Source organism: Hippoglossus stenolepis, chromosome 13, assembly GCF_022539355.2.
Source record: "Hippoglossus stenolepis isolate QCI-W04-F060 chromosome 13, HSTE1.2, whole genome shotgun sequence".
Taxonomy (NCBI): Eukaryota; Metazoa; Chordata; class Actinopteri; order Pleuronectiformes; family Pleuronectidae; genus Hippoglossus; species Hippoglossus stenolepis.
Window position 1 is genome coordinate 17,586,268 of NC_061495.1, and position 26,751 is coordinate 17,613,018.

Consider the following 26,751-nt stretch of genomic DNA (forward strand, 5'->3'; position numbering starts at 1 on the left):
TGTATATATATATAAGAATAGGTATATATAACTATAAGAATAGGTACTAACCCTGCAAAGATCTAAAAAATTCCCGTAATATTGTATTGAAGTAAATGTACAATGGAGCCTGAGTCTGCATTTTATATAAAAACATTTTATTTTTGTTACACTTTTTATTAGAATGTTTACACAGCTGCACAGTATGGTAACATTGTTAAAGTGGTGAAATAGTATAAAAAGAATATGTTGATATATTGAAACAATTGAGACACATGATTTACAGCCTACAATGCAACAATACATTATATTCACTGTTATGTACATGACAGAAGATGGAGTGGGATGATTGGCTGTCTGTGGCAGTTAGAGGGTGTTGAACTGTGTGCAGACACACAAAAAGCATGTACATGTATATAAAAATGACATGGAAGATGCAGATTGCGAAAGGCATGACACTGTCACAAGAGTCTGCGTCGCCAGTGTTTATCGCTCGTGTCTGAAGGGACAGCAAAGGGACGAGAAGCATGTAATGTAAACAAGAAGCTAGGACGTGATCTACGTGTCGATCGGACCTCCGAACAGAACTGACGGTCACACTGGATGAGAACAAACGAAATAACCTTCAGATGGTAATCCGCTGCAGCTGTGAGGATCCACTCGGGGGACGAGAGGGGTCAAGCACAACAAGTCCAGGGAGGAACGTATGAAAATACCAAAGAAAAACACTGGAATTATTCTGTCAGAAGGTTTCACATTGAGGAGCAGGATAATGGCCAAACTGGTAGGCAGATCATTCTTTACCAAGAATTGCTGGTAACCTTGACGATTTTTTCAACATGAGCCGCAGCTTGAGGTTGTCTCTCTAAAGCACACATGTTATTTATAAGCTTGCTTTTCCTATTCTTTCACTTGCATTACATATGAGATCTGAAAGCAGACCATTTGATCAAATCCCTGGGCCGCTTGCCCCGGAGCATTTTTCCAGTGAAATGTGTTTTCACTTATTCCTGGATCCCAGCGCTATAGAGGGTTCATGCTCCGTCTTTCTCGCCTCACCACTGTTTTCATTTTCTCATGTCTGCAACGCTATACCTTTACAAACATAACACCGAAGCTTCTGACTGATGAGGCCCTTAAAGAGGCAGGAAAATCATCTGCCGGTCGAAAACTAGCTGGAAATAACTTTGCATTTATAGTTAAGACTGCTTTTACATTGATGAATGGTGTGACACAAATGCTAACACTAAATCTGTCCACCTTATAGTTAAACGTTTTGGGAAATATACTTGTCTGATTTCTAGCAAAAACGTAAATGCGGATTTTTTAATATTATTACGCATTCTTCATACGTGAAAGACAAACTCTGGATATTGTCCGGGCCCAATTTTCCAGACATTTTCCGGACTTAATGTCTGAAAGCGGTTTAAGTTTCTTCCAAAAATACTCATATATACTCATATTTCCCAAAATATCAAAATAATACAAATCTAATATACAGTCTTGATCCTTTGGTGTTGCTTTTAAATTGTAAAGCTTAGTTATTATAAATCACTACCTTTCAAAGAGTATTTTTACATGAAGATAGCACCATTGACTAAAAAGCAGCAACTTTCTCTGCATCTCTCTGAGGAAGACCTAAAGAGCCCATTTGAGCCTTATAGAGACACAAACTCTTATTCAATAATATCCTATTAACTAGCAAACACTATATACATATTTACAATTTTACAATCTTCCCTTTTTAAGAATGGACAAATAGAATATGATGAAACAAAAAGCCCCTAAGCAAAAGTACTACACAGTATTTCATTTGTGTCTGTGAACCTTTCAAGTAATAGGATGCGGTCCGGTCTGACCCAAAGGAAGATGGTCCTGTGGATGAGCAGCAGAAAAAAAAACACAGATCCTTGATGTCACAGCTCAAGTCAGGAGAGGAAGGCACCGAGGAAGAAGAGTCAGCAGCTCTGCCCACACAGGCAGGGACCGACGCACAGACAGGGGCCCGTCATTAGGAGAATCATTGTGTACTGAATGTCAGTCCTTTTAAACAGCGAGGTCCAGGCTCCGAAAACCACGGCCAAGAAGAAGAAAGTAACAGAGAGCTTCACGTCACACCGAGGCATGTTGCTGTAAAGCAGAAGATAGAGTATAAGTACACCGACTTAAAACACACACATAACTCTAAACCTAAGTAATTGGTTTTAATGCCTTGTAATGAAATAATATAGGCGCCATATGCAATGAACCCACTAAAAGAACAGTTCAACATACACTTATCTGCTGAAAAGATTGATACCACTCGATTGCTTGGTTGTAATAAAGCTGGAGCCGCTGATTAACTTAGCTTGGCGACTGGAAAAATGGTGAAACAGAAAGCCTGGCTCTGTCCAGAAATAAATAATCTTTCAAAATCAAAATCAAAACCAAACCATAAAGATGACAATTCGTCATTTTAGTGGGGATTTGTACCGGACTATTTCTTGGCTCTACCAAATACTTCCTGGAGAGTCGTGTGTTTTCCTGCCAGCTGCTCCTGGCCAACAACAAAACCCTGCACGTTAACCTCTGCAAAACATTGACTTATATTTCCCCACATTTTTTGGGGGGGATAAACAAAGGAGATGTATCATATTGATAAGTGAGCATTAGAGGGCGCTGCTGGGCAAATTCTGTTGACCCTGGACAGAGGCTGCCTTGATTCACCAGTTTCCAGTCATTATTCTAGACTAAGCCAAACGTCAGCTAGCTTCAGCTACAGACAGGAGAGTAGTATTGATGCAACAAAGTTCCTTTGTTACCTACAACTAAATCCTGGGACAGTTGTTTCTTCTCCCATGGTGAGTGCCATTTCTTCTTCTATTATTATATTTCTAGTTTGGCCGCCATATTTCAAAAGGGCTAATACCTTTTATGTCCTTTGGTAGATATAGGATTTTATCACCTATGCCTTGTCTACACTGCGAATATTGTTTTGAATGGATATTTTCCTCCATTTAAAAAAAAAAAAAGACATCCACACAACCTTTCTTTTACAAAATGTCTCCATCCAGACAAGATCATAAAAGTTATGACAAATGCTCAAACAGCATACCAGGGCAGTAGGTGGCGATAAAGCCTACATCAACAATCCGTCTAATCAGAGAAGAACATTGTGAGCATTTCATCTCCTTCTGACAGTTTATGTATTTACACATGGTCACTTTACACAATAGTTTTTATTTTAGGCTAAAAGAAAGTTCTCAGTCACTTTTTCTGTTCATTGCTCAAAAACACGGGGATTTCCTAAACATCCGTTTCATCTACAAAGAAAAAATCGAAGGCTGTGAGATCGGTCGGTGTTCTCGTCTCACTGACGCTACGAGAAGTAGAATATGTCCGACTTGACGGCTGTGGTTTTAACTCCGCCCCTGCAGCCGCCGGCAGATCGGGTCGGCGGATCAGTCGAAAGTGGAATAGAAACTTTTTTTTATATCTGCAATTTGCAACGGGGTTGACAAGAGGCCAAAAACGCAGAGGCCCATATTCATCTAGACCATAATTTGTCCCATTCCTAAAACTGTTGATCTACCTTTGCATAGGCCTTGACAGAAAAAAGATATATTATTCACTGGTATTTTAACAAAAATCTTGAGGAGGATTGTACTGGAACTTTAACTCTACAAATGATGGGGAAATACCTTCTTGTTGTTGACAGCAAAGTTTCAAGTCTGTGCAGCGGGGCCCTCTCTGGAGGTATCCATGACCCTGCAAGCACACACGCACGCACACGCACACGCACACACACACACACACACACACACACACACACACACAGAAACACATTGAAAATGAGTTACTTTACTTACTGCACAGACAAGTGCCCACAACTTAACTTAGGCTTTTCTGGCACAAAGAATCTGCATGGCACAGACAAGAGGCATCTTCAGCCAGATCCCTCTTAAATACCCTCACAGCCATTACACACAGACACTGTTCCTGCCAAACTGTTGGCAGACAAAGGAATGTCTGTGTGTCGTAATTGTTTCTGTCTCACTGTATCAGCTCCGGGCCTGGCTGCTGAAGATTTGGTAATGATAGATGTGTCTCCTCACTGATTTGGCATGGCTTGCATCCTTCATCTCCTCCAGCTCTCAACGAACCATTTTTTCACTTTGATTTTGTCTTTTGTCAGCATCCAGTATCTCAAACTCACTTCCCTATTTCCTCACATCCTGCCCGGCCTGTTTATCTCATCGCAGTGTAAAAAAAGGGGGAAAACAAGACGGAGAGAAACTCACGCTTGATGCTGCCGTACAAAGTCTGCAAACTGCCGGTCCTTAGCGTAGAGCTCGATGATGCGTATCCTGTCTTGGATTTCCTGCAGAAACACATGATATCAGTCCAGAGGGAACATTACATCAGCGCATCACGAGCAGATAAACAGTCAAATGAGCGGAATGTGGCTCAAACAAAACACAACAATTTTCTGATTTCAAGGATGCAAAAGTAATTGGTGGAACGAAACAATTCTGCAGCCTTCGAGTTTGCGGTCCAGATTCTTTTCAGGTCAAATGTGGAGGTGAGAAAAGAAAGATGTGCCCTGGCTGTGCTTGGTAACTGGCATCCAGATGGCATCGAGCGAGACAAATTTACCTGACTGAACTATCCATCCAGACTAAAAATTGTATTCCCCAACACACCTCCCAAAAATAGAGCTGTACTGTCTCCAGACTGTATAAATCATGAAACACAAGTTAAAAAAGCAGCATCTTTTATTCGCCCCTAACTTTCTCTGTGATCATTTATTACCTCCGCCAAGGAGGTTCTGTTTTCATCAGTGTTTGGTAGTTATTTCGCATCAAGCAAAAAAACACTGAACTGATTTCCATGAAATTTTGTGGAAGGGTGGAGCATGACCCGTGGAAGAACCTATTACAGTTTGGAGCGGATCACAATAAATGGGTGGATCCAGGAGGTTTTTTCTAAGTGACACGAACACAGAGACGTTCTTGCGTGAGAGAGAGAACTGCATTGATGTCATACGTTGGGTATACGCACAACAGCAGTTGAAACTATGAGGTCGGACTGTCTGCGTGGATGGTAAAAACTTAATGGACAATAGTGTGAGCAAGCACATGTCACAGAGTGCCGAGCACAGATATCCAATGAAGCAATTGAGTAAAACACCAAGTTAGAGTTCTCTTATATTATTATGAGACGTGCAAAACAATGTGTTGGTTCATTATGTAGCAGTAGCGGGGCACATTATAATGTGGCGGGCTGCACGCCTTATTTATTCAGTGCTTTCATTAGTCTGTATTCATGGAGAATACCTTTTCAGATGACATCAGGACTGTATATTATTATAATTATCATTTTTTAAACAGTAAAGGCCTTATCATTGTGACTCACACATCAATCACGGTACAGCGGTGCACAAACACACCTCCTTGGTTAATTCACTGTTCTCGTAGATGTGTCGTATCTCCTCGCTGCTGAAGTCCGTGGAGGCCTCACCACTGGCGCTGCTGTTCAGTGGAAATTCAGGATAGCGGCGGTAGTAGTGGCTATAGCCTGTGGTCGCCTCACTCTCATACATGGGATTGTACTTGGTCGCCCTCTCCAAAGACGGGAGACTCTCTGCTCCCCTGCAACACAACACACAGAGAAACGAGGAGAGGCCGGATGACACACAGCGACACACTGTCTTGGGAGCCACAAAACAAAACTGAGCTGCATTGAATAAGACTTTGATTAACCTGCCCTAACCTTCTGTTTATGTCCCGGTCAGACACCAGACAATCACAAAGCCTCTTGTGTTGGGTGTTTAAGGCTTTTTGGAAATAGATCAGTGCTATATCTGATCAACTAATTGGCTGACGTTAACACAGCGTTTCTCTGAAGGTCTGCTGTGGTACCCGTGCCCCACACCACACACCACACACAACACACACACACACACACACACACACACACACACACACACACACACACACACACACACACACACACACACACACACACACACACACACACACACACACACACATATATAAACACAGAGAAAAAGTGAAGAAGACAGGAGGAAAGAGAGGGAGACGTTGACCACACTGCTGTAAACTATGGACGATGAAGAGATGGTGCGGTGGATCATTTTGCCCGTTCGACTGAGGATACAGTCACAGGATGTCTCAGGTTATTCTGAACCCTCAAGAAAATAACCAGACTCCTTTACTATAAAGCTGATTACGTGGAAGAGAGAAAGTCGTCAGACACACTGAAGTTTCTGTTCACTATCAAACAGTTGTGTTTATACACAGGAGTAGAGTTAATGGCTTTTGCAGGATGAAAAAAGAATCCTACTGGTTAATCCATCATATGGCGTTTGTCTGATTGAGCTGCATGGTGAAGGTTTAATGTAATGTATATAATAAGTATAATAAGCCCATATTGTTTTCTTTTATTTATTCAAACCTCCTTCTGTAGGGAGAACCACGGATTATAATCAGAGATGATTCCAACAACATACACAATAGAAGTGCAATATTATGCTACGTTTCTTCTTTCATATGTAATATAAACGCTCATGTCCAATAACAGCATTCACGTGCAATTTGTGTAACATTACTGTTTTTTTTCATCATCATATTAATTCAATATCATGTGCAATATATTTATTTCAATATATTTCTATAAAATGTGCAATATCTCAATTTCAATATCATGTGCAATATCCAATATTACTAACTCCTTTATCATTTCTCTGCCACTTTAGTTAAGTATAAGTTTCTCTCTCAAATGTAACTTTGCTTATCTTATTCTCATTTCTATTGATATCTACTAATAGGCACTGGTTCTGCATTACTTGGTATACACTTAATTTGATCATATTTACAATACATTTATTTTTACCTTCACTTATATCAGACTTGATTCTTTATTGTTTTTTTTTTACTGAATTCTATTCTACTTTATATTGTTCTGTACTGCAATTGTATCTTAAACATACAATATGTTACTCGAGCCACTAGGGGTCCCTCAATTAAAATAACAAAAAAAAGACCAATATTGATGACATGTTAAAGCAGCGTGGGAGTCAACAAAATATATAACATATGCCTAATGGTTTTTAGACATTTTAATGAAGAAATGTTACATAAAATAATATTTCTTTAAAATGTCCCCATACCCTCTGTTAATTTAGACAAACATGATCTCCTACATTAAACTTTCCTCATACATGCTGTGGATTAGTTGTTAACACATGCTCTTCCTCACCTTATGGGATCCTCTGACTCATCCTTGTCGTACTGATCCCGTAACGTCCTGGCGAGGAAAAAGATCACTCCGGAGGCCACCAATAAGAAACCGGCTACAGAGGCGATCGCTATGCCAACCACCAGCGGCTCGGACACATACTCCTCACAGTGCTCTCCTCGGTACCACCAGTTCTCCCCGACACGACACCTGAGATGACGATTTGTCAAATGTCATAAAACAACTTCTGCAACTTGCTTAAACAAACAAAAACAAACAGGCGTAGATTCCCTGTAAAAACTTTCTGAATCATTCAGGGAACAGCAGAACAAAGTTTCACTCTTATCAATGCTCTTCTGTTTCTTATTCTCTGTTGAATGACTAAAGAATGTGGTTAATAACAGGTCTACAGGTATGATATTCTGTATGTGTCATTGAATAATTAATGCCATGTTTTGAAATTAAAAACACGTATCAACTGTTTGTTTTCCGTCTCCATGGAGCAAAGCAACACTTTCAGATCAACAGCGCGAGGTAAACAACAATCCGACAGCATCTGGAGCTGCCTGAGTGTTTTATGATGTGGTAGTGGGTGTGAAACTAAGGTTAGCACTCATCTTGGCACACACAATCTCTCCTGTGTCTGTTCACAGTCACGCACGTCAACACTTTGCACATCTACAAAAGCCTCAATAGAGCCAGAGGACATGTTTCTATCCCTGATTGGAATAGAAGGTTTGCAATCTTACCCTCATAAACCTATGCAATGTCTGTTTGGACATGGAAACGTATGTATAGATTCTATAAATGGATCTGAATTGCAAATGCTAAAGCTGCACACTTGCTTTTGCATCCTTGAAAAAGAAAAATATTAATGTCGTTTTCAGGTTGAGCCACAGTCTTTTGGTTAGTTATTTTTTATTCATGCACATTTAATGCTTTAGTGTCAATAAATGAACATTTTCTGAAATACTTTTACTTAGGCCAAATAAATAAATATTTGAAGATGGTTAATTGTTTTTTGCAGCCAACAAAAGTGTAAACAAATCTTGATTCCATTTAAATGTTTATAGCCTCATTATATTTCATTAGCCTTGAGACCTGAACATATTTTGCGTCACAAATATATAGAACTTAATTCAAAAAAGGCTTTTTGAACAAAGGTTTGAAACGCACCGGGCATCTCTCCTCTACACATGATCCACATCCAGCCAAACCAAGCACCTTTAAAACTCACAGCTCTAAGACTCTGGCCTCCTGCATGATCTGCGGTAATGCTCGAAAATCTGTTTTGGATTACGCGATGGAGCGCTGGCGTCGCAAACCTGCAAACTCAGACTCTCTTTCCCGCGCACACACGCACAGAAACGATCACTTCCCCTAATCCCCCCCCCCACCTGCAGATGGCTCCCTGGCCGGGAATGATGTCACACTTTCCGTCATTGAGGCAGAAGTCAGTCTGCAGATCGCAGATGCTCTGACAGGGCAGGTCGTCCACGCTGAAGTAGCCGGCGTTACAGACACACTCCGCCTCCCCCGACCACTTGTTCACCTTACACTCTGCATACTCGTTACAGGCCTGGAACTTACAGGGGTCAGCCTGGTCACCTGGATGATGAAGAGACAGGAAGAGTGGTGATTGATTTGGGGTTTGCTATATAAAAAGTGTTCGAAATTTAGATTTATCAATATGCTCCAGATTTTAAAAAGGTAACAGAGTTGAAGAAATAGACGGATTTACTTTCTTGTTGAGAGTTACATGAGAAGATCTACACCACTCATGTCTGTCTGGTAAACACAGAGTTAGAGCTGCTTAATGCAAAGAGATCCAGCCTGGTGCGTTGGCTGTGACTCAGACAGATTATCAGCGCTCATCCAAAACAAAAGCATGAATCAACGGTATCATCAATGGCCGATTACAAGCCGACTGACACACAGGAGCCTGGCGGAAGATACTACATGAGGAAGTGAAGAAAAGTTCCAAGAAAATGTTGTACTGGGTCAGATAATATAACTGAGCTATATTATAAAAAGGAGGAGGATATAATACACACTGAAATAAAAAGGACTGCGAATTTATCAGTTTTACAAAGTGTTCTGTTGTTAATAAAATGTGCTGCAGTCCTGAAAAAGACTTCATTTCACCCCAGCTCTACATGTAAGTGTCTGGACAGGGGATTCACATATTTTGCAACTCTGGTTACAGATTTAAATTGAAAATGCAGAGTACTAACAATATCATCTAAATCTCAAAAAGGCGGTGAATAAGAGAATTTCCTCAGACTATTCTTTTAAGAAACTGATGACATAAGCCACAACCACATGGTGCTGTGACAACAGCAAAGCGTACATCACCCACCTGACTCGACATCCAGAGAGTACTTATCAATGGCCAGGTTCATGGTCTGGTAGGCTGTGTTACAGAAGTCTTCCAGGATCAGGTAGACGGAGCTGGTGACGGCCTGAGCCACAGGTTTACCAAATTTCATCCGGCTGTTCACCACAATGCTTCCGTTCCTGAAGTTCAGGATCTCCAGGTTCTCAAAGTTACTCAGGTTGGACTGCAGGTAGGGCACGAGCTGGGGGAAAAGATTTTAGAAAGATCAAATTGATTCTACGAATCAGTAGGGAACAGTGAGAACGATGATAGCCATGAGTGACTGGGAGAAGTTTACCAGCTCTAGAAAGCGTTGCTCCAAAGCTTTGTACTCTGGCGAGCTCTTGTTGAAGAGATCGTCGGAGAAGATCATGTTGGTCACCCTCAGGCTGAAGAACACCATCAGTGCTCGTCCAGGGTTCGCAGGCATGGCGATGCTGACCTGGTCGGTGCCGTGTGCCACACCGAACGGGAATCCAGTGCTGCCCTCCTCCGTGTGGTTAATCAAACCATAACCGTAATGAACCACGTCGAAGCCCGGGTCTCCAATGGTGGCATCATCCAAGCCTTCGATAGAGGTCTGGATCTGAAGGAATAAAAAAAGAAGATATAGATTAAAAAATAAAATTTGCTACAAAAACAGCATCCTGTTTACAATGCTTGTTTTGACTTTTGTACCTATTTGTTTAAAATGATAATTTTGTGTATGGGTGGTTTTTGCTTTAGCTGATGCTCCTTAAATGTGCTGGGATGTGCGTACACTATCATGAGGCATTGATTGATTACCTCAGTGTATGTGTCATTTATTTTTCTGCAGAATTAGTCTCACCTACACGAGTGTTCTCCAGGTCGCATTACTTTTTACTTACTTGCTAAAAATAGTTCGCTCTGAGTTCCAACAGTAAGTGGACCAGGATGGAGGTGACACTGTCAGACGTTAATTAGCTTAATCTGTGATTTGTGCACAGCGGGTCCATTAGTCTGTGAGTCCACGTGTGCTATGATTCAAATCCTGGGGTTATATACCGAGGGCTGAAGTTACAGGACTGTCGGTTTTGACAGTCTGGCCATTTACCATCACCACAAAGAAATATATAAACTACTGTACCTCCCACTATGTACAATGCAGGAAAAACTGAGTTGCCAATTACTGAACGGTTAGCGTCATTAGCAGGTTAGGCTAATTTGGTTCAGATTCTTCAATCTGAAAAATATTGTCATAGCAAAAGTTTGTTTGCTATGAGCTGCTATAGTCAGTAAAAAAAATGCTGTTCCCATACTTTTTATGTTTTTTTTTTTTTTCCTTGTTGACTTTGTTTTGTGGATAACGAGGCCAGGACCCCGGCCAGGACAGGGGCAGGCTCGGTTAATTTTCTGGGTTTGGACAGAAACCTGCGTCCCAATCTGCACTTTAATGTGCACATGTGGTCTTGTTTTTGCAAGACATAAGAAGGTATTATAATTATGCATTCAAAACCAAATCTTGTTTCAGTTTTCCTCTCATTTTTACCTCCACCAGTGAAGGGATGAAGATGTCAGGTAGCCCCTCAGAGGCAGGGTTCACGTCAGAGACACGGGTGAAAGGCGACTCCTTCTCCGGAGAAAGGGCGGTTGGTTGGGCAGGATTCAAAGAATCTGTCCCAGGTGGTTCTTCTTCATCGATGTTCACCAGTAAAACCTCGTCCTCTGTGAGATCTTCTGTTGAAATTGAGGGAGCTCCTGTGGCCTCGTTCTCTACAACCGGAGCTTCAAGTGTTTCCAAGTCCACCTTCACCTCTTGTCCTTCGCTCTCTGCTGCTGCCTCCTCCAAACCGTGATCTTCAATTACAGATTCCTCAACAGTTACAGATTCGGTTATCACCTCCACCGACTCTCCGTCCACAGAAAACAGGCCAGTTTCTGCTGATTCTGGTTCTGCTGCTTCACCTGCTACATCTACAGCCTCAGGAGGCGGGACGAGAGCAGGCAGACTTTCTTCTTCCGTGGTTTCGGTCACAATTGTGGAACTCTCCGTCTCCTCTGGAATCTCCACGTCCTCTAAGGCTGGGGTCGGCCACAGCAAGTCCTCCAGGTCAGAGCCCGAGGCCTCGATCTCCATCGGCGGTTCAGGCAGCGTGACGTCCTCTGGCAGCTCAGTGGAGGGAAGTTCAGCCGGTAGCTCCTCTGGTGGGGGGTTCTCTACAGCAGGAGTCTGCACAGTGTCCTCCAGCAGCAGACCCTCCTCCTCCATGCCTGGAAAAACAAAGATAATGAGTTCAGTTTGCCTGCTGGTCTCCCTTTTCAGAAACTGGCTGCCTTTTACCAGACCTCACAAGATCTATGTGGCAAACCAGACAAAATATTTTCATTAAGAGATTAACAAAATGAGAACTGAAAGACATAGAACAAATTTTGTGCAAACACAACTTTTTTGTAATGTTTTGGACTGCATCCTCGAAAATAAGAGCCCAACTGTTTTTTTCAGGGATGATACAGATATAAGGGAGTAAAAGAATTTGATGCTGAATAAATATTGAGAAAGATTTTTTGTTCCTAAGATGTTGTTATCAAACCCTCAGGACAAAGAAATATAATTGAGGCTTGGTATTTTAAAGTTTAACCATAAACAAAAAATATAAAATATATAAATAACTGTAAATAAAAATAAAATACAAATACAACAAAATATATAAAACTTGAATTCGTAAAAATTACGAAAAATCATAAAATTCAAACCTACATTTTTGATAATGTAAACAAAAAGTTAATATCAGCAAACAAACAAAAGATACTGATATGTTTGTGAAAGGCTCATAACGAACGTTATTATCATTTAGGCTCTATCTGAAATCCCTGAGTAAAGTGCAAGACTGTTTCAAAAAGGAACAACTAGGGTGAGGGGGACAGGGGGACAGGGGGACAGGGGGATTTACACTCACTGTCAGTTTCAGGTGCACTGGTGACCAGGACAGGAGCCGCAGACACAACAGTGCTCTCCTCCAGAACAATAACATCGTTTACTGCCGTTGATGCTGTGACGGTCTCTGAGGGCTCGGGCAGGTCGACATCTTCGACGTCCTCTTCCAGGATCGTGATCTCCTGCGGCTCGTCCACAACAACCGCCTGCATCACAAACAGCTGTTGTTATGTGAACTGTTTAGAGATATTTCATCAGAGTGAGCTGTGCAGTCAGGAACTGATGATTGACACATTGTTTCACATGTACAGGTCAGGGCCAATCAGAGCTCCTGTAGCTCACTGCTGACATATATTTATACTGGGATCATCCGTACAGGGTCTGTCTGAATTAAGGAGAAAGCAGAACCACGACGTAACTGTTTTAATGACTAGATCATTTCGTCCTTTGTAATCATGACATTGAAGTTGTTGTTACAATATATTTTATGATTTGTTTGGACCCCTGTGTGTGTTTGTTTGTTTGTAAACTAGATGACACAAAAACAGTTTAACAGATGACCATGAGACTTGGTGGAAGGACGTGATATGGGTCAGGGAAGAACCCCAAACATGTTGTTGCAGATCCGGAGGGGAGCGCATGCAAGAAATTATTTTTAACATTGGGATAGGGAGTTTTTCAACATTTTCACTGTTATCCCAGGGAATAATTTATGGACCTTAATGAATATTATTTCACATTTAGAGAGCTGATATTGATGAGATTGAATTTAACAGGACTATAATATATGTATAAATGTATTTACTTGTTTTATTCTGCAGGATCCATACTTATAATATTAACTCAATGAGAAAAAGAAAAAAAAAGCAGAAGCTGAATCTAAAATGTTCCGAGTGCAAACTGGGTTAGTGAAGTGCGCCTGTGGCACAGTAGCTCTCCGCTCTAGACTTTGAATCAATTACTAATGAAGTTTGCCAATTCCCCCAATTTATCTAATGAGTCAAATTAATCACCCGGTAAACGGAGCTATAAAGTGAACAAGCAGACACATTTAGTGCAACATAAACTCTGATGATCATTACACACACACACACAGTGTAACTCGTCTGAATGGACTCATGTGTGCAGTGTCTCCTCCTGACGCTCTGTGGTGTGGTGCACTGAAGCCTTTGCCCCAGAATAGCAGTGGACTATTATAGAAAGAGCCAAACTAATCCTGAAAGCTTCACTTCATCCTGGCTGGTGAGCTCATCCCCTACCTGCACTCAGTGGTGTGGCTCTGGCTAACATCACAAAGCCAGTTACAGGTAAAGCCAACATCAGTCATACTACAACTGTCAGCGTCATGAAACAAGAGCGATTCGTCAACTTTGTGTGTGTGTGTGTGTGTGTGTGTGTGTGTGTGTGTGTGTGTGTGTGTGTGTGTGGTGGTTGTGTGTGTGTTGCTGAAAGAAGCAGGGAAAGCCTGGAGAGAGAGAGAGAGAGAGAGAGAGAGAGAGAGAGAGAGAGAGAGAGAGAGAGAGAGAGAGAGAGAGAACGATGGTTGTCACAATAGCTGCGGAGGTAACTTGTAACTCACCATGGCTCCGTCTGCAGCGCTGACAGACTCTGGGATTTCAGACACTGTGAAACCAGAGGTGAAACGAATATTAATACAAACTGACACAGAGGAGGCAAACGTGCCAAACGGCCTGAATAATCCTGCCTGCCAGGATCTAGAAAATCATTTAACAGTCGCCGCTTCGGCACTGACAGCCTCCATTCCTTCGTTACCTTCGGGGGTAAACATCCACAAATCAGTGCTAGAAATCTGGAGTGAATATCGTCCACTGTGAGCCAAGGCTATTACTGCGAGCAGAGACAAAGCCAAGCTGTGCCTTTAAGTTCCCCCAGCCACACATGCCGGCCATATGAGACTGTTTAGCCATTATTTCTCATGTCACAGCCCATAACTAATGGAAGCATTAGATGGCATCCATCTGCATGGGAGGTCGCTAACACTGTAAACTAATGACACACTTTCTCTGGAAAACATGAGCTGTGGGGGTCCTCACAGGAGGAGGTGGATGGTATAGACATTATCACACATCACCTTCAGTTTCCTCACATTTCTGGAAAACAGCCCCGAACAGAAGTAAGAGGTGGCTACCCGACTTACTTTCTAAATCCAACAGATGTAATGGTTTGGATCGCCCTACAGTGTGTGTGTGCGCGTGTGTGTGTGTGCGCGTGTGTGCATGTGCAGTGACTTTAAAGGGGAATGCTGCCAACTCATCCGAGTCTGTTAACAGGTATTAGGGAGCACTGCTTCATGTGGGTAAACAAGAGGAGCTTTTTTGTTACCTCCACCAACAAGGTTATGTTTCCGTCTTGATTAGTTAGTTAGTGGGATTACGCAAACGTCACAGGATAAAACATGAGGTACACCAGAGGGAACGGACCTAAGCTCTGAGGTCCCTGTGCGCAGCAAAGAACACTAGAATCTAAAAACTAAGCAGAAGCGGCAAATAAATACAATGAAATAAAAACAATAGAATCTTTTTAAGTGCTACTACAAAGGCGACTGATGTTCCTTTGGGTTCTTGAAGTTGTTTTACCCTCTCATCTGAAACGCTGCTACAGAACTGTAGAGAATGACCTGGATGACTGAGCATCTTCACAGACCTTCTCTATTATCTCCCTGACAGAAGAAAACCGACGCTCACAGCACTTGTTGCTTATCGAATATGACTCAGCCAAATCTCCAACTCAAGGAAGGTTTATGATGAGGAAGAAAAGCATGGAACGTGAAATATAAAAGATGATTGTGCCGAATCGATTTGATTCTTTGTCCTATGCCGTCTGACAATATCAAATCGGTGGAGTTTAAGAGTTAACTGTGATTGTTAGCTGGGTGTAAGCCAAATTAAAGGATTAAATCAAAGCCTAAAAACCTGAGGGCTCTGATTTCAAACGTCCTTTTTTGCCGAGTTCGACTCTGCAGACCGTTTAATAACGAGGATTTAACTGTGGCACAGAGTAAATACACAGATCTTATAACTGAAGACTCTGTTATTTGTTCACGTTTAGCTGAAACTCGTTATAAATACGTGTCTGTGCTCTCTGACAGAGAAGGCAGACAAATGGGAAACAGATGAGACTATTAAATCCCTGGAACGTTTTCTCAAGTGCTGTAAGCATACGTTGTAATATTGCTGCGTCTACGGTGTCTCTATTTGATATGACACTTGGACGTTCGCCCTGGCCTGCGTGCACGTCCCCTGCCAATGTCTTCCCAAAGACTTTGCTGCAATGCCAATGAAATAATTGGCTAAAGAGAAAATATAAAAGAGGCGCGTGTGAGTTCTGTTACAGAGCAGTCATCGTCTTACCAGCCTCCAGCTCGTTGTTTTGCAGAGCCTCAGTGACAAAGTTCTTGACCTCGCTGATGGTGTGCACCACTGTCGGCCGCTCCTTGACCTCCTGGTACGAGTTCTCCACCCGGTTCGACTGCAGGGTCAGGTAGTCCAGCTGTTCGTTGCTCACACCCGCTGCATCCACGGCCACGGTGACGGCGTAGTCCACCACCACGCCATCCAACCTGAGGACACAAAAGAAAACTCAAAACGAATTCAACATATGACTTTTGTTTAAATTGTACATAATTATATTGTTATCAATTCATATACTTCATTGTACTAATTAATATCTTCTTGCCAACTTTAACTGTAGATCTCAAGAATTGAACTGTCCTTCATTGATATTAGAGGCTAAATGAGATACAGTCACTATGGAAAACACTGTAGAATTTCCCCGTCGTAAAAAAGTCATGGTTTCTAGACTTGCTTTTGAAAAGACTGCATTAAAAAAAGTGGACCCGACACTGTGGATGGAACCCGGTGATCACTTGATCTGTAGTTTCTCCTCCTCTTGTCTGTTGTGTCTTGTGTTCTTCTATCATCATTATTATGTCCAAAGAGGACGTTACATGTGTGTTTTCATTGAAGTTTCTTTGTCTGTTAGCAGGATTACCTAAAAACTACTACTACGAAGAGTAGGGTCCGGGCTGAGGAAAAGCTTGTAACCTTTTGGAGGGGATTAGATTAAGGGGAATAAATGTCCCTTTTTTTAACAGCGCAAGATATAGTGTTTTCAACATTTTAGTACATTTTTCAGCAAATAATGCAGCGATCTTGATGAAAGAAACAGACATATGTAGAGTGCTAATATCCATGGACTCTAATGTATCTTGTCTCAATACAAGATGGTGATAATGAGGCCAATCAACCGGAGGTATGTGCTCTCCATAGTGTCATGACTGTGCAAAAGCATTTACATTAAGTTGACTGCTGAATATGTTCGCATATTCTCACACCTTTCCACAAGCTTGTTAATGGATCTTATGGAGACATTGTTTCCAAAGTCAAAAATGATATTTTAGTCAAAATTCTCATTCATTTTAGTATTTTTTATTCCAGCCATATTCCCTAGTCCTCTCTCTGTGTGTTCAAAATCTAAATATATATTGAATTTATATGCATATTTTTACCAGGAGGGTTTCATAGGGACTTCCGGGGCCCTCAGGCAAAAGGGACTTGGGGGTCCTGTATCGAACCCAAATTGCTGTTGCTGTGGACTAACGTAATCGGCCGTTGTCAGGGGCAACCTCTCAGCTTGGGGCCCCAGGCAATTGACAACTTAGCTGACCCTGTTGCGACACAGCAGATTTTACAGTAAGAAAGTGGTAAACAAACGTCTCCTTGATGAGAGAGCCGTTCTCTAAGAGGATGGAAATCACTCCCGCATTAGTGTGATTTAATATCAGACTTGTGAAAATAGTTGTAGAGCTCTCACAGATGACTGATGACTGCAGTGATCTACTCTCGCCTGGAACGCAGGGGTTTCAACCATATATGTCAGAAACGGGCCGAGTCAGCAGAATGATCAATATCATCATAATAAACATGGAAATCTCACAACCGAGATTCCAGACGGTGGAAAAAAAAAACATATATCAGCCTTTATTTGACTACTCTCCTCTCTGACCTAGTTTGTGGGGATTCTGGCAAACAGCTGAGCACGGGCCAAACCTCAGTCGGCCCGTTCAGACGGAGATCGTTATTTTCCCCCCTTTAGCTTCACACACTCACACAGAGCTGAGATCTGCAGCGTGCAGCAGCAGTCACTGAACCACTGTGGGGAAATGTGAGCATATTTCTCAATGTACATAATGTTATCACCAAATTCCAAAGTATAGGGAACAATTCAATTAAAATAAAAAGAGCAAAGCATGCATGTTTAAATGTATATAAACTTTACTTGTAGTGTACAGCAATTGATTACAACTCAATAATTTTATTATAATACTTTGTAGTACAATTTTAAAGTGATTTTACTTCACTTGAATATTTCCATTTTCTGCCAACCCATAGTTTTATCCCATAATATTTCATTGTATTCCCACTCGCTGAGCACTTTATTAGGGACACCATTATCATACTCGGCAGAGCTTCTCTTTACTCTCAAAACATCCTCATGTTTTGTGGCACAGATTCCAACAGATTGTGGGAAATATTTCATTCTGGTTCACGTTGTCAGCTGCAGATTCCTGCTGCCACATCTACAACATCCATAGGTTTTCTGTTGGAGTGAGATCTAGTGACTGGAGGCAGTTTAAATCCACTGCACTCATCGTCAAGCTCATGAAAGCAGCTTGAGACGCATTACCACACTGGAAGTAGATAAGTGGCCATATAGAGGGGCACATGGTCAGGAACAATATTTAGATAGTCATTAAAATTATTGATTGATATGAAGGGGCCCACAAGAAAACATGCCCCACACCTTCAAACCATTACCACCAAGTTGAGTCCATGGATTCATGCTTTTAAAACCAAATTCTGACCCTGTCGTCTGCAGCCTCAGCAGAACTCATGATTCATTACACCAGGCTACACTTTGATTTATTCAACCACCCCCCACCAAATGTTAGATGACAAGACTGACATTTTTATGTGTTAAACTATGTATTTGGAGTTAAAGGTGGCAAATTAGAGCGAACAACAACTGGTAGGTGCATTTATTTTTTGAAGACTCACATTGCCCCTCTTTATGCTACGCTAACCTAACTGGCTGCTGACTGTAATCTTACATTAACCATATAGAGTTGAGTCTGAGACCTTTAAGTTTAATATTTGGATACTTCCTCCACTGGTCGTACAGTAGCACAAGAAACTGTCCCTGCCTTTTTTTTATTTCACCTCTTAACCTCTTTTTCCTTGGCACATACTCCATCTTTCCCTCTAGACCTCCTCCTCCGCCTCTCCGCCCTTCCACCAGAGGCTGATTGGTGAGGTCGTTAAGCCCCAATAATCGTCTCTATAGATGAACAGATGCTCGCTTGGTTGGAGCCATCTGATCCCACTTAACAGGTGAGTGACCGTACTAAGATCTTTACCACAGGCAGCTAGTGACACAACTCAACACGTGCCCACACCCACAGGTAAACACAGAGTGGGATGAAGGTGACGCCACACACACTCACACTGCTGCAGCTAAGGAAATGTTGCTGGGGATCTCAGGGCTTAGATACAAGACAGGGCAGGAGGAACAATTCAAGGTGAAACTGCCTGAACTGATGACTCACCCTTGGCTGTCCTTCTGAGGCCTGCATGAAACACAGAGAAGCTGTTAAACCTCTGCAGAGAGCGGAGAAGGTGTTGAAGCTACAACTTCTGGTCGTAACGTGAGGACACAGCAGAGAGAGACTGACCTGAAGTCCATCACTGACACACTCTTAAACCCAGGAAGACCCTCCAGAGCCTCTGCGATCTGCAAACACAAAGACGATCAGGCATCAGATGCAAGCCACAGCTAGTTTGTTTTAGATCATGTTTTCCCCCGTCTGTTTGTCTGTGAGCAAGATTATGCAAAACCTACTGAACGGATTATTCCGAAACTTGGAGGAAGGATGGGGTGTTGGTCAGGAGAGAGGCCATTTGGGGAATAACTCATGGATCTTGATGAAGAAAATCAGGCACTTTAGGGGGGCTGATTTCTGTGAGTGTGTGTTATTTGATGCAGCTTGATTGGATTTTAGTGGATTGTTGGGCCTTGGCCGAGTTTATCTGTTAGCAGAGTTAGGCAAAAACTACAGAACCAATTTCCACCAAACTTGGTGAATGGATGGAGCCTGGGCCTGGGAAGAACCCAATTCATTTAGGTGCAAATGCAGATTAATTTTCTTTAACTATGTTTTATGACAAATAAATCATTTAGGTCATCAGACCACTTTCTTTTTTTCTTTCATATTTCCACAATAAGAGCTAGACAATCGTGTTGAGGATTTTTCGGCCTTAGCAGAGGTATGAGCTCTACTGAGTGCCATTCTAAAGTTATGATTAACTTTTCTGGCAAAATAAATCAGATTTCTTGGTACAAAACAGCTAATTTTGAGTTTTTTATGCTGTGGCCCCGATCTTTATCCTCAAGAGGCACACTACTGCACCATGGTCACCTTGAAAATAACTTTGTCCCCAAGGTCTCTTACATCTAAACTCACTGACCGAGTTCATTTAATCCACCAGAGAAGGATGATGCAAAAAAAATCTCTCAGGTCTGTTCTCTCCCCTACCTCATTAACTACCTCCGGTCCCTGTCCCTCCACAATCCCTTCAGGCCCGTGAGCTTGTGTGTAAAGTGAAGGTACTGTATGTAAATCCTATGTGTACAGCAAATCTTGGCAGAAAACTAAATTCAAGGTGAATTATTAGTTCCTTTACAGACATAAAATCAAGTATGTGTTTAAGATGTGATTGTTAACAAGCTGTGTGTGTCTGTGTGTCGATCTGACTGCTGGGGAAAGCACATAAGAAACTTGTTGAATTTTGGGAGCACCCGTAAAACCCCTGAAGTCGCCTAAGGTGAGTATCTGTGCAAACATATGTAAATTTTATCTTTTCCCAAAATGCATCATTAAGCTGTATTTTTTATCACATGGTTATTTCACCAAAAACAAACGTAAAAAAATAAATAAAATCTGTGCTCTCTGAACCCCGGCCTCAGGGAGGTTGGGTTTAACCACCACTGCAGTTAAAGTGCACGTTATTAAAGCTAACAATGCATCCATCACAGAACATAAACCCGGACATACAGCAGGTCCAGACCGGAGCCAAGATGCAGCAGCAGTGATGGGAGTCATAAAGAGCGACAGGGACTGAGCCAGAGACAAACCTTCTCTGCCAGCTGTCGACTGAGCATCTGGAACTGGAGGCTGGCTGGATCCTTGAGGTCGCTGCTGTACGCCTGTCTGGTCAGGAGGATGCTGAGCTCCACCACCTGCTCCAGCATGGCGGGCGTGGGAGGCTGCACGACGATGTCATTGTCCAGCTGCACCACGAGAAGGGGACACAGTTTAAATGCAATGCACGTGCATATATTTAGAGTGAAAGGTGTATGGATGTATTTGTGTGCACTCACCGTACTCTCCGTCACATCTGGGGCGATGGTGACTGCATCTACCACCACCTCCTCCTCTCCCTTAGCTACTCATTGGTGGAGTTCATGTGCAAAAGAAAATAGAAGATGTGAGTTTATTCCAGGTGGATGTGAGCTTAAACCTTTAGTAACTACGTCCTCGACTGATTCCTGATGGCTGCATAGATTAGATTGTCCTGACCCTGAGTTCTTTCTAAATCTCGGGCTAAAGTGGCCTAAAGCCAAGATCACCTGACCAACACACGGAAAGATGCATTAACATTAACACACCACAGTGAAAGTTAGATATTAGATCATGTGTGACAGGTGCTTATCTGAACACCATACGATTTAGCTTCAGCGAACAATGTCTCGTAGCAGTGTTGTCTCTGACCTGGCTGAGGAGCTTCTGATGTGTCTGGTGCCGGAGTGCTGTGACGGAAAAGAGACCCACATGACATGACTTAATAACTATAATAAAAAGAATACACAGCACACAGGCTTTAAAGGGGGATGCACACTCTGTAGGGATGAGATGAGACTGACATCGTTTCCTTTTTTAAATATCAAAATCCCACAAAGAGACAAAGACAATAACTTTCTTGTCTGACAAGTATTGTTGCAGGCAAATAGGTTTTTGTTCCTTTGTCATGGAACTGCAGTGTTGTCCTAAATTATTAAAGCACATTAAGTAAACTTACATTTTCCATGTCCAGTTTATTTTAATTTATAATAACTGAAATAATAGAAACAAATTTTGCAATGCAGTTGTATACAAGCATGAAAGCATTTGTGAAGTGTTTCTAAAGGCAAGTTATTTGTTAACAATTAAAACTTCTGCTATATTCTATATGTTTATATGTTTATACAGCAGCCGCAAGTTCTGGATAAATTTGCAGTTGTTAAAAGAAAACCATGAATAAAAGTGTTACACCAACTATGGTATAATGCGTTATAAGCTATTTAAAATGTTTATATTGTTTTAAAAGATGCTACATGTGGGGTGGGTCAAAGTTAAAGGTAAAGTGTAAAGGTTTGGCTCATTTGTGTTCTTGATAGTTTTTGTATAACAATAACGTGCAGGAATAAGCTATTGCAGGTTGTTGCTATATATAAAAAATGGGATTTGAGAATAAAAATAAGAATTTGAAAATTAATCAAAACCCAAAAGAACAATGAGAAGGCAAACACACGACAGTAAAACATAATAACATCCAAGCGTGAGACACACAAATAGAACAGGGAAATAAATTCAAACACAAACTGATAAACAGGAGAATTCTGACCTCGGGTTGTAACTGACGAGTGTGAACATGAACAGGTTTGAATGAAAAGTCTAGAATAACTCACCTGCACATATTTTGCCAGGACTTGGTGGGTTCACTACAGACAACGAGAAAATCAACACATTTTCAAAACTCCGATTTTATGAGATCGGAGATGTATCATTGAATCAGTGTGTGAGCACATGGGAAGTTTTATTTTACCTTTTCACACCAGGCCGTGACATTCTCTGAAAAAGAGAAGAAATATTGTTTAGTAACAGTATCAGCCGCCTGCAGAGATGTTTACTATCCCCTGTGCTGCTAATATACAGAATTTGATTCAATCATTAATCATCCACAAACCTTTTTGACCAGAGTCTCGTGCTCCTCGGACTGGCTGAAGTAGCTGCCAACATCTTGTGCCGTGACTGTGCCTTCCTGGCACTGGCTCATCCAGCTTTGGTACTCCTCTTGCTCGGGGAGTCGGTCCCAGAAGATCTTGAAAGCCTCCCATATGGTCTCCTGGCACACTGGGCAGAGCAGGGAAACACAACATCCACTTAAAACTAAGTTACACAGCACATTTGGAGAAACATTTTCCATATTATTTTTCTTTCTACAGCTCGGTAACGACTGTAGTGCACTTTAAATTCTTGTTAAAGGCATTTCAAGGTTAGAAAACCCACTCTGCTGGCTCATTAGTGGAGGAATAGTCACTTTTAAATCGTTCAAACAATGAAAGACCATTTGCAAAAATATATATCATCAGCTCAAGGTGCTGACACTCATATCTTACTCTGTCTGCCATGTTTGCACCATGACATAACCCCCTTTTCATGAGTCAGCTGACTGGGCACTGATCCAAAGTCTGTGCATAGACATATGGTCCAATCTCCTCTAATCAACGCCGTCTGTGAGACACAAGACTCGAGTGGTCACCTCTAGATCCAAATCCTACTTCTTACATAATAAACGTCAACTTTTCACCATTTACACCCTCACAGACGCACATATGTTGAACACTCCTCTGCACCTGGTGCCCTGCAGCTCCCCGTGCATCCGTCTCACACATATTCTCACTTAACCACAGATGAATTGAGCCGTGTATTAAATATCTAGATTCTCGACTTCATGGAAAGTAGAGCTACCCCAATGCAAAAACACATCCTGCATTTATAATGGCACTTAAGTGGTTAAATTGCTTTCACTGACCTTGTTGTCTGAACTTACTCTTATTTTTTACGTCACCTTATATCATTTAATTTGATAATTTAAATTATTTCATATTGTTCGATTTTATTTGTTTCTTTTGACGAATGATTGCTTGAAATTTAAACTGTTTTTTATGTTTTATCATTTCATCTTGTAAAGCACTATGTAACTTTGTTTTGAAAGATGCTATATAAATAAAGATTATTATAAGTACTGTATTCATATTACTACACAAGTATTATCATTAAAATACACATAAAGTATTAAAGTACTGAGTATTAAAGAAAACTGACCCACCATTGCTATTCATATCATTAAAAAAAATCTCCCTCTCACCCTCCTTTGGGGGGGTGGTATTGTCTATATATATAAAATTTATTTTTGGTTTCTGATTAGTGTCATTTCAGCATTTTACTGTTGTATTTGGTCAAGTTGGAACTAATTTGAATAACTTAATACAGTGATTGTTCATTTATTCTATAAAAACTGACCATATATAGTCTTTGGAGAGAAATTGCCCCAAGTGATCTCAACTCTGCTCAGGGCCAGACCCTCATACCAAATTGGAGGTGGTTGAGGTGCATTGTGGGTAACGTAGGCACCAGATATTGATACGATATCTCTGACTCTGCTGTATCGATTTTCTTTTTTCTTTTTAAACTACCTACAGTCCTTCAATGCCAAACTGGTTGAGTTCTCGATGAAACCTTCACTACCTGCAGGAATAGACGTCACTAAGTGATTTCGTTTGTAGTTTGCTTAAACCGACTCTTTAAGGACACACATCTGCCACACGTAGACCACAGTCTGTTTCAGTGTAAATCTCATCAGGCCTAATTGCTCTTGGTGACTTCCAAGATGTTAAAGATTAACACTCTATCCTAATGGACTGATCTCACAAAACCAGTGTATTCATCTTCTCTTTTCACCTCCTGCTGTTTGGGTCATCACTCCTCATCCCACCAGACAATAATCCTGTGAGCGTTTCTTTACACTGTGCAGTGAGCTCCTCTGCATCTCACCTCTCAGATGAAAGTAGCTCAGGTGGTTTGAAACAACCTGCTGCGCTGTCTCCTGCGCGCACAGTTTGACTCCGCTCCGGAAAAGGATGTTCCTCTTCTTTCGAGAGACGACCACGTGGCCTTCGTGTGAAGCCTTCGCATCGGATACTCGAACGATGTGTGGAAACGCCACCGGCTCCTGACTGTAAGGCAGACTGAGTTGTCCCATAGAGGAACCTTCCAGTGTTGCACCTGGAAAAGACAGACAGTTAGGACTTAAATTTGAATCTTAGAAATGGACCGGATGCTGGTAAGAGGAGAATTTATACATACCTGTCCTTATGTCCAAAAATATGACGAGAAAACTGAATGCAACGGGATAGAAAACACATTTCCACGACATGAAACTCATATTAAATCCGTGGTTGTGTTTAAATCCGTAGAAAAGGGATCAAGAAAACTTTTACTTCCCCACAAGTCGTGCAACAGTGATGTGAACAGCTTCTTACAAGTTTGCATAGTTCGGAAATCTCCAGACGTGGGAAAAAAACAAAAATCCCAGAAGCCCAATGCTAGCAATCATTTGACGATACAGTCGCATACTGGTTTCTGGAGAGGTGTGTCCCATGGTGCGGAGAGAGGACAGCTCATGGCTCAGGTAAGATAGGCAGATGGCCCTCAGAGAGAGGGGGGGGGGGTCTTTTTTTGAATGCCCTCTAATCCTGTTTACTCTAAGCCTTTTAGAGGAGCTAGTTAGTGGCGCAGTGCTGGTGAGGGAGGGAACTTACTGTGGAGAAAACAGCTACGGACAGGAGGTGAGAAACGCTGCAGAATCAACAACAAGCGCAGGAGACGCAGCACACATGGATATTATGACAGTTGAGTGACTCGTGTAGGGGATTGATACAGGAGTTAATGTCTTCTGAAGGAAATCTTAACGTCTCTAACCCTGGTGGTTCAGTTTCACAGGGGGGGGTCCCAGCCTGACAATCGCCTGCAGACATCATAATGACTCGTGTCTGGTGCTGTAAAACAATCACTAATTCCACTGCAGTATAAAAGAAACAAAGTGCTGATCTGGCAGCTGCAGACAAGTTCGAGAACTTTTTTTAATAATCTGGCTCGCAGCTGTTCTCAAGAAGTCCCAAACACAGATCTCTGCCATCCCAGAAATATACACAGCAGTGAATGTGCGCAGGTTCAGCAGCCGAGGCGTCGGAGCTGAGAAGCTGAAATCCTCTAAGTATGTATATAAATATGACAGCAGAGTCGCAGGCTTAGACGACCTTTAACCCCAGACCTCTTCCAATAGGATTTATCCTGTTTTTAAAAAGGGAAATCAGCCTCTTCTTATCTTTAAGTCGCTGTGGTGCAAACGTGAAGAGACAGAATAGAAGGAAGAGAGTAATGAGGGTTAACAAACTTAGGGTTTAGTGTGAAAGACAATGGTGGTGGCATCATCATCATCATCATCATCATCATCATCATCTCACAGACGATGAGTTTATAGTGTTGTTTTGTTCCTCAGAATCTGGCATTGACAGCAAAACATATACAAACAGTGGAAGCAGATGGCAAGTGGTTTTAAATCAGTGTTGGTCAGAGTGGAATTTTTACCTCATACTAGGGGAAAACATTTAAAAAGTCACCAAAAGCATTAATATTCATCCTCTGAGGAACTTCTTAACTCTTTCTGAAAAACAGCACCTTTTCCAGGATTTATTGACTCTTCACTTAAAAGGGATAGTTCACCCATAATTGTAATTCACTCATCATCTACTGGCCACTATGCAGATGGAGGGGCGGGTCCACTAAAGAATTTTGGTTCAGGAAATGAACAGTGTTGCAGCCAAATCCAATACAATTGAAGTAAATGGCGACCACAAACAAACAGAAAAGAACATTAAATGCCTCCATACTGCTCGTGTGGTGTCATCTAAGTGTCTGTAAGCCCCGACATTCAAATTTGACAAGAAACGGCGTCATTTACATCAGGTTTTTAGTCTAAATGTCGGCTGTGATCCACAGGCGAACAAATCAGAGGATCCTCAGGCAGAGGTCTTTCATCTGTTGAAAACCACAGAGGACAGGGCTTCAGCACCCGAGGCTTTGGAACAACCTGACCTGTCACAAGGCGACGTCTTTTAAGTCCCCTCTTAACAAACATTTGATCAGAAAGTGATTTCCTGATTTTATTTCATTTTTAATTTCCCTATTTGCGTTATTTTATTTTTTTGCTGATTATTTCATGACTATAGTTATAAACTTTATCATTATCATCATTATTATTCAATCTGGGTTTCAGTGACCAATCACTGATCATCTTGT

General features: G+C 41.7%; 1 protein-coding gene across 1 annotated transcript; it reads right to left on the reverse strand.

Moving 5' to 3' along the window:
• Positions 1 to 180: 180 nt before the first annotated feature.
• Positions 181 to 26,325, reverse strand: impg2a (interphotoreceptor matrix proteoglycan 2a). Its single transcript, XM_035175556.2, has 22 exons — positions 24,757 to 26,325; positions 24,445 to 24,675; positions 22,574 to 22,740; positions 22,433 to 22,458; positions 22,296 to 22,328; positions 21,340 to 21,377; positions 20,949 to 21,013; positions 20,703 to 20,858; positions 19,243 to 19,301; positions 19,117 to 19,137; positions 15,863 to 16,071; positions 14,071 to 14,114; positions 12,514 to 12,697; positions 11,106 to 11,827; positions 9,894 to 10,181; positions 9,578 to 9,797; positions 8,616 to 8,826; positions 7,240 to 7,428; positions 5,408 to 5,609; positions 4,260 to 4,339; positions 3,660 to 3,726; positions 181 to 2,109 (listed from the first exon to the last, which is right to left on the reverse strand). The coding sequence occupies exons 1-21, from the start codon at positions 24,833 to 24,835 to the stop codon at positions 3,684 to 3,686; spliced, it is 3,267 nt and encodes a 1,088-aa protein (XP_035031447.2). The 5' UTR covers positions 24,836 to 26,325; the 3' UTR covers positions 181 to 2,109; positions 3,660 to 3,683.
• Between the last annotated feature and the right edge of the window lie 426 nt (positions 26,326 to 26,751).

Coding starts and splice junctions, on each gene's coding strand:
- impg2a (XM_035175556.2), bottom strand. CDS start 24,835: ATGAGTTTCATGTCGTGGAAATGTGTTTTCTATCCCGTTGCATTCAGT. Junction 14,115..15,862: donor AAACAACGAGCTGGAGGCTG/GTAAGACGATGA, acceptor CTGGTTTCACAG/TGTCTGAAATCCCAGAGTCT. Junction 3,727..4,259: donor TTTGTACGGCAGCATCAAGC/GTGAGTTTCTCT, acceptor GTGTGCTTGCAG/GGTCATGGATACCTCCAGAG.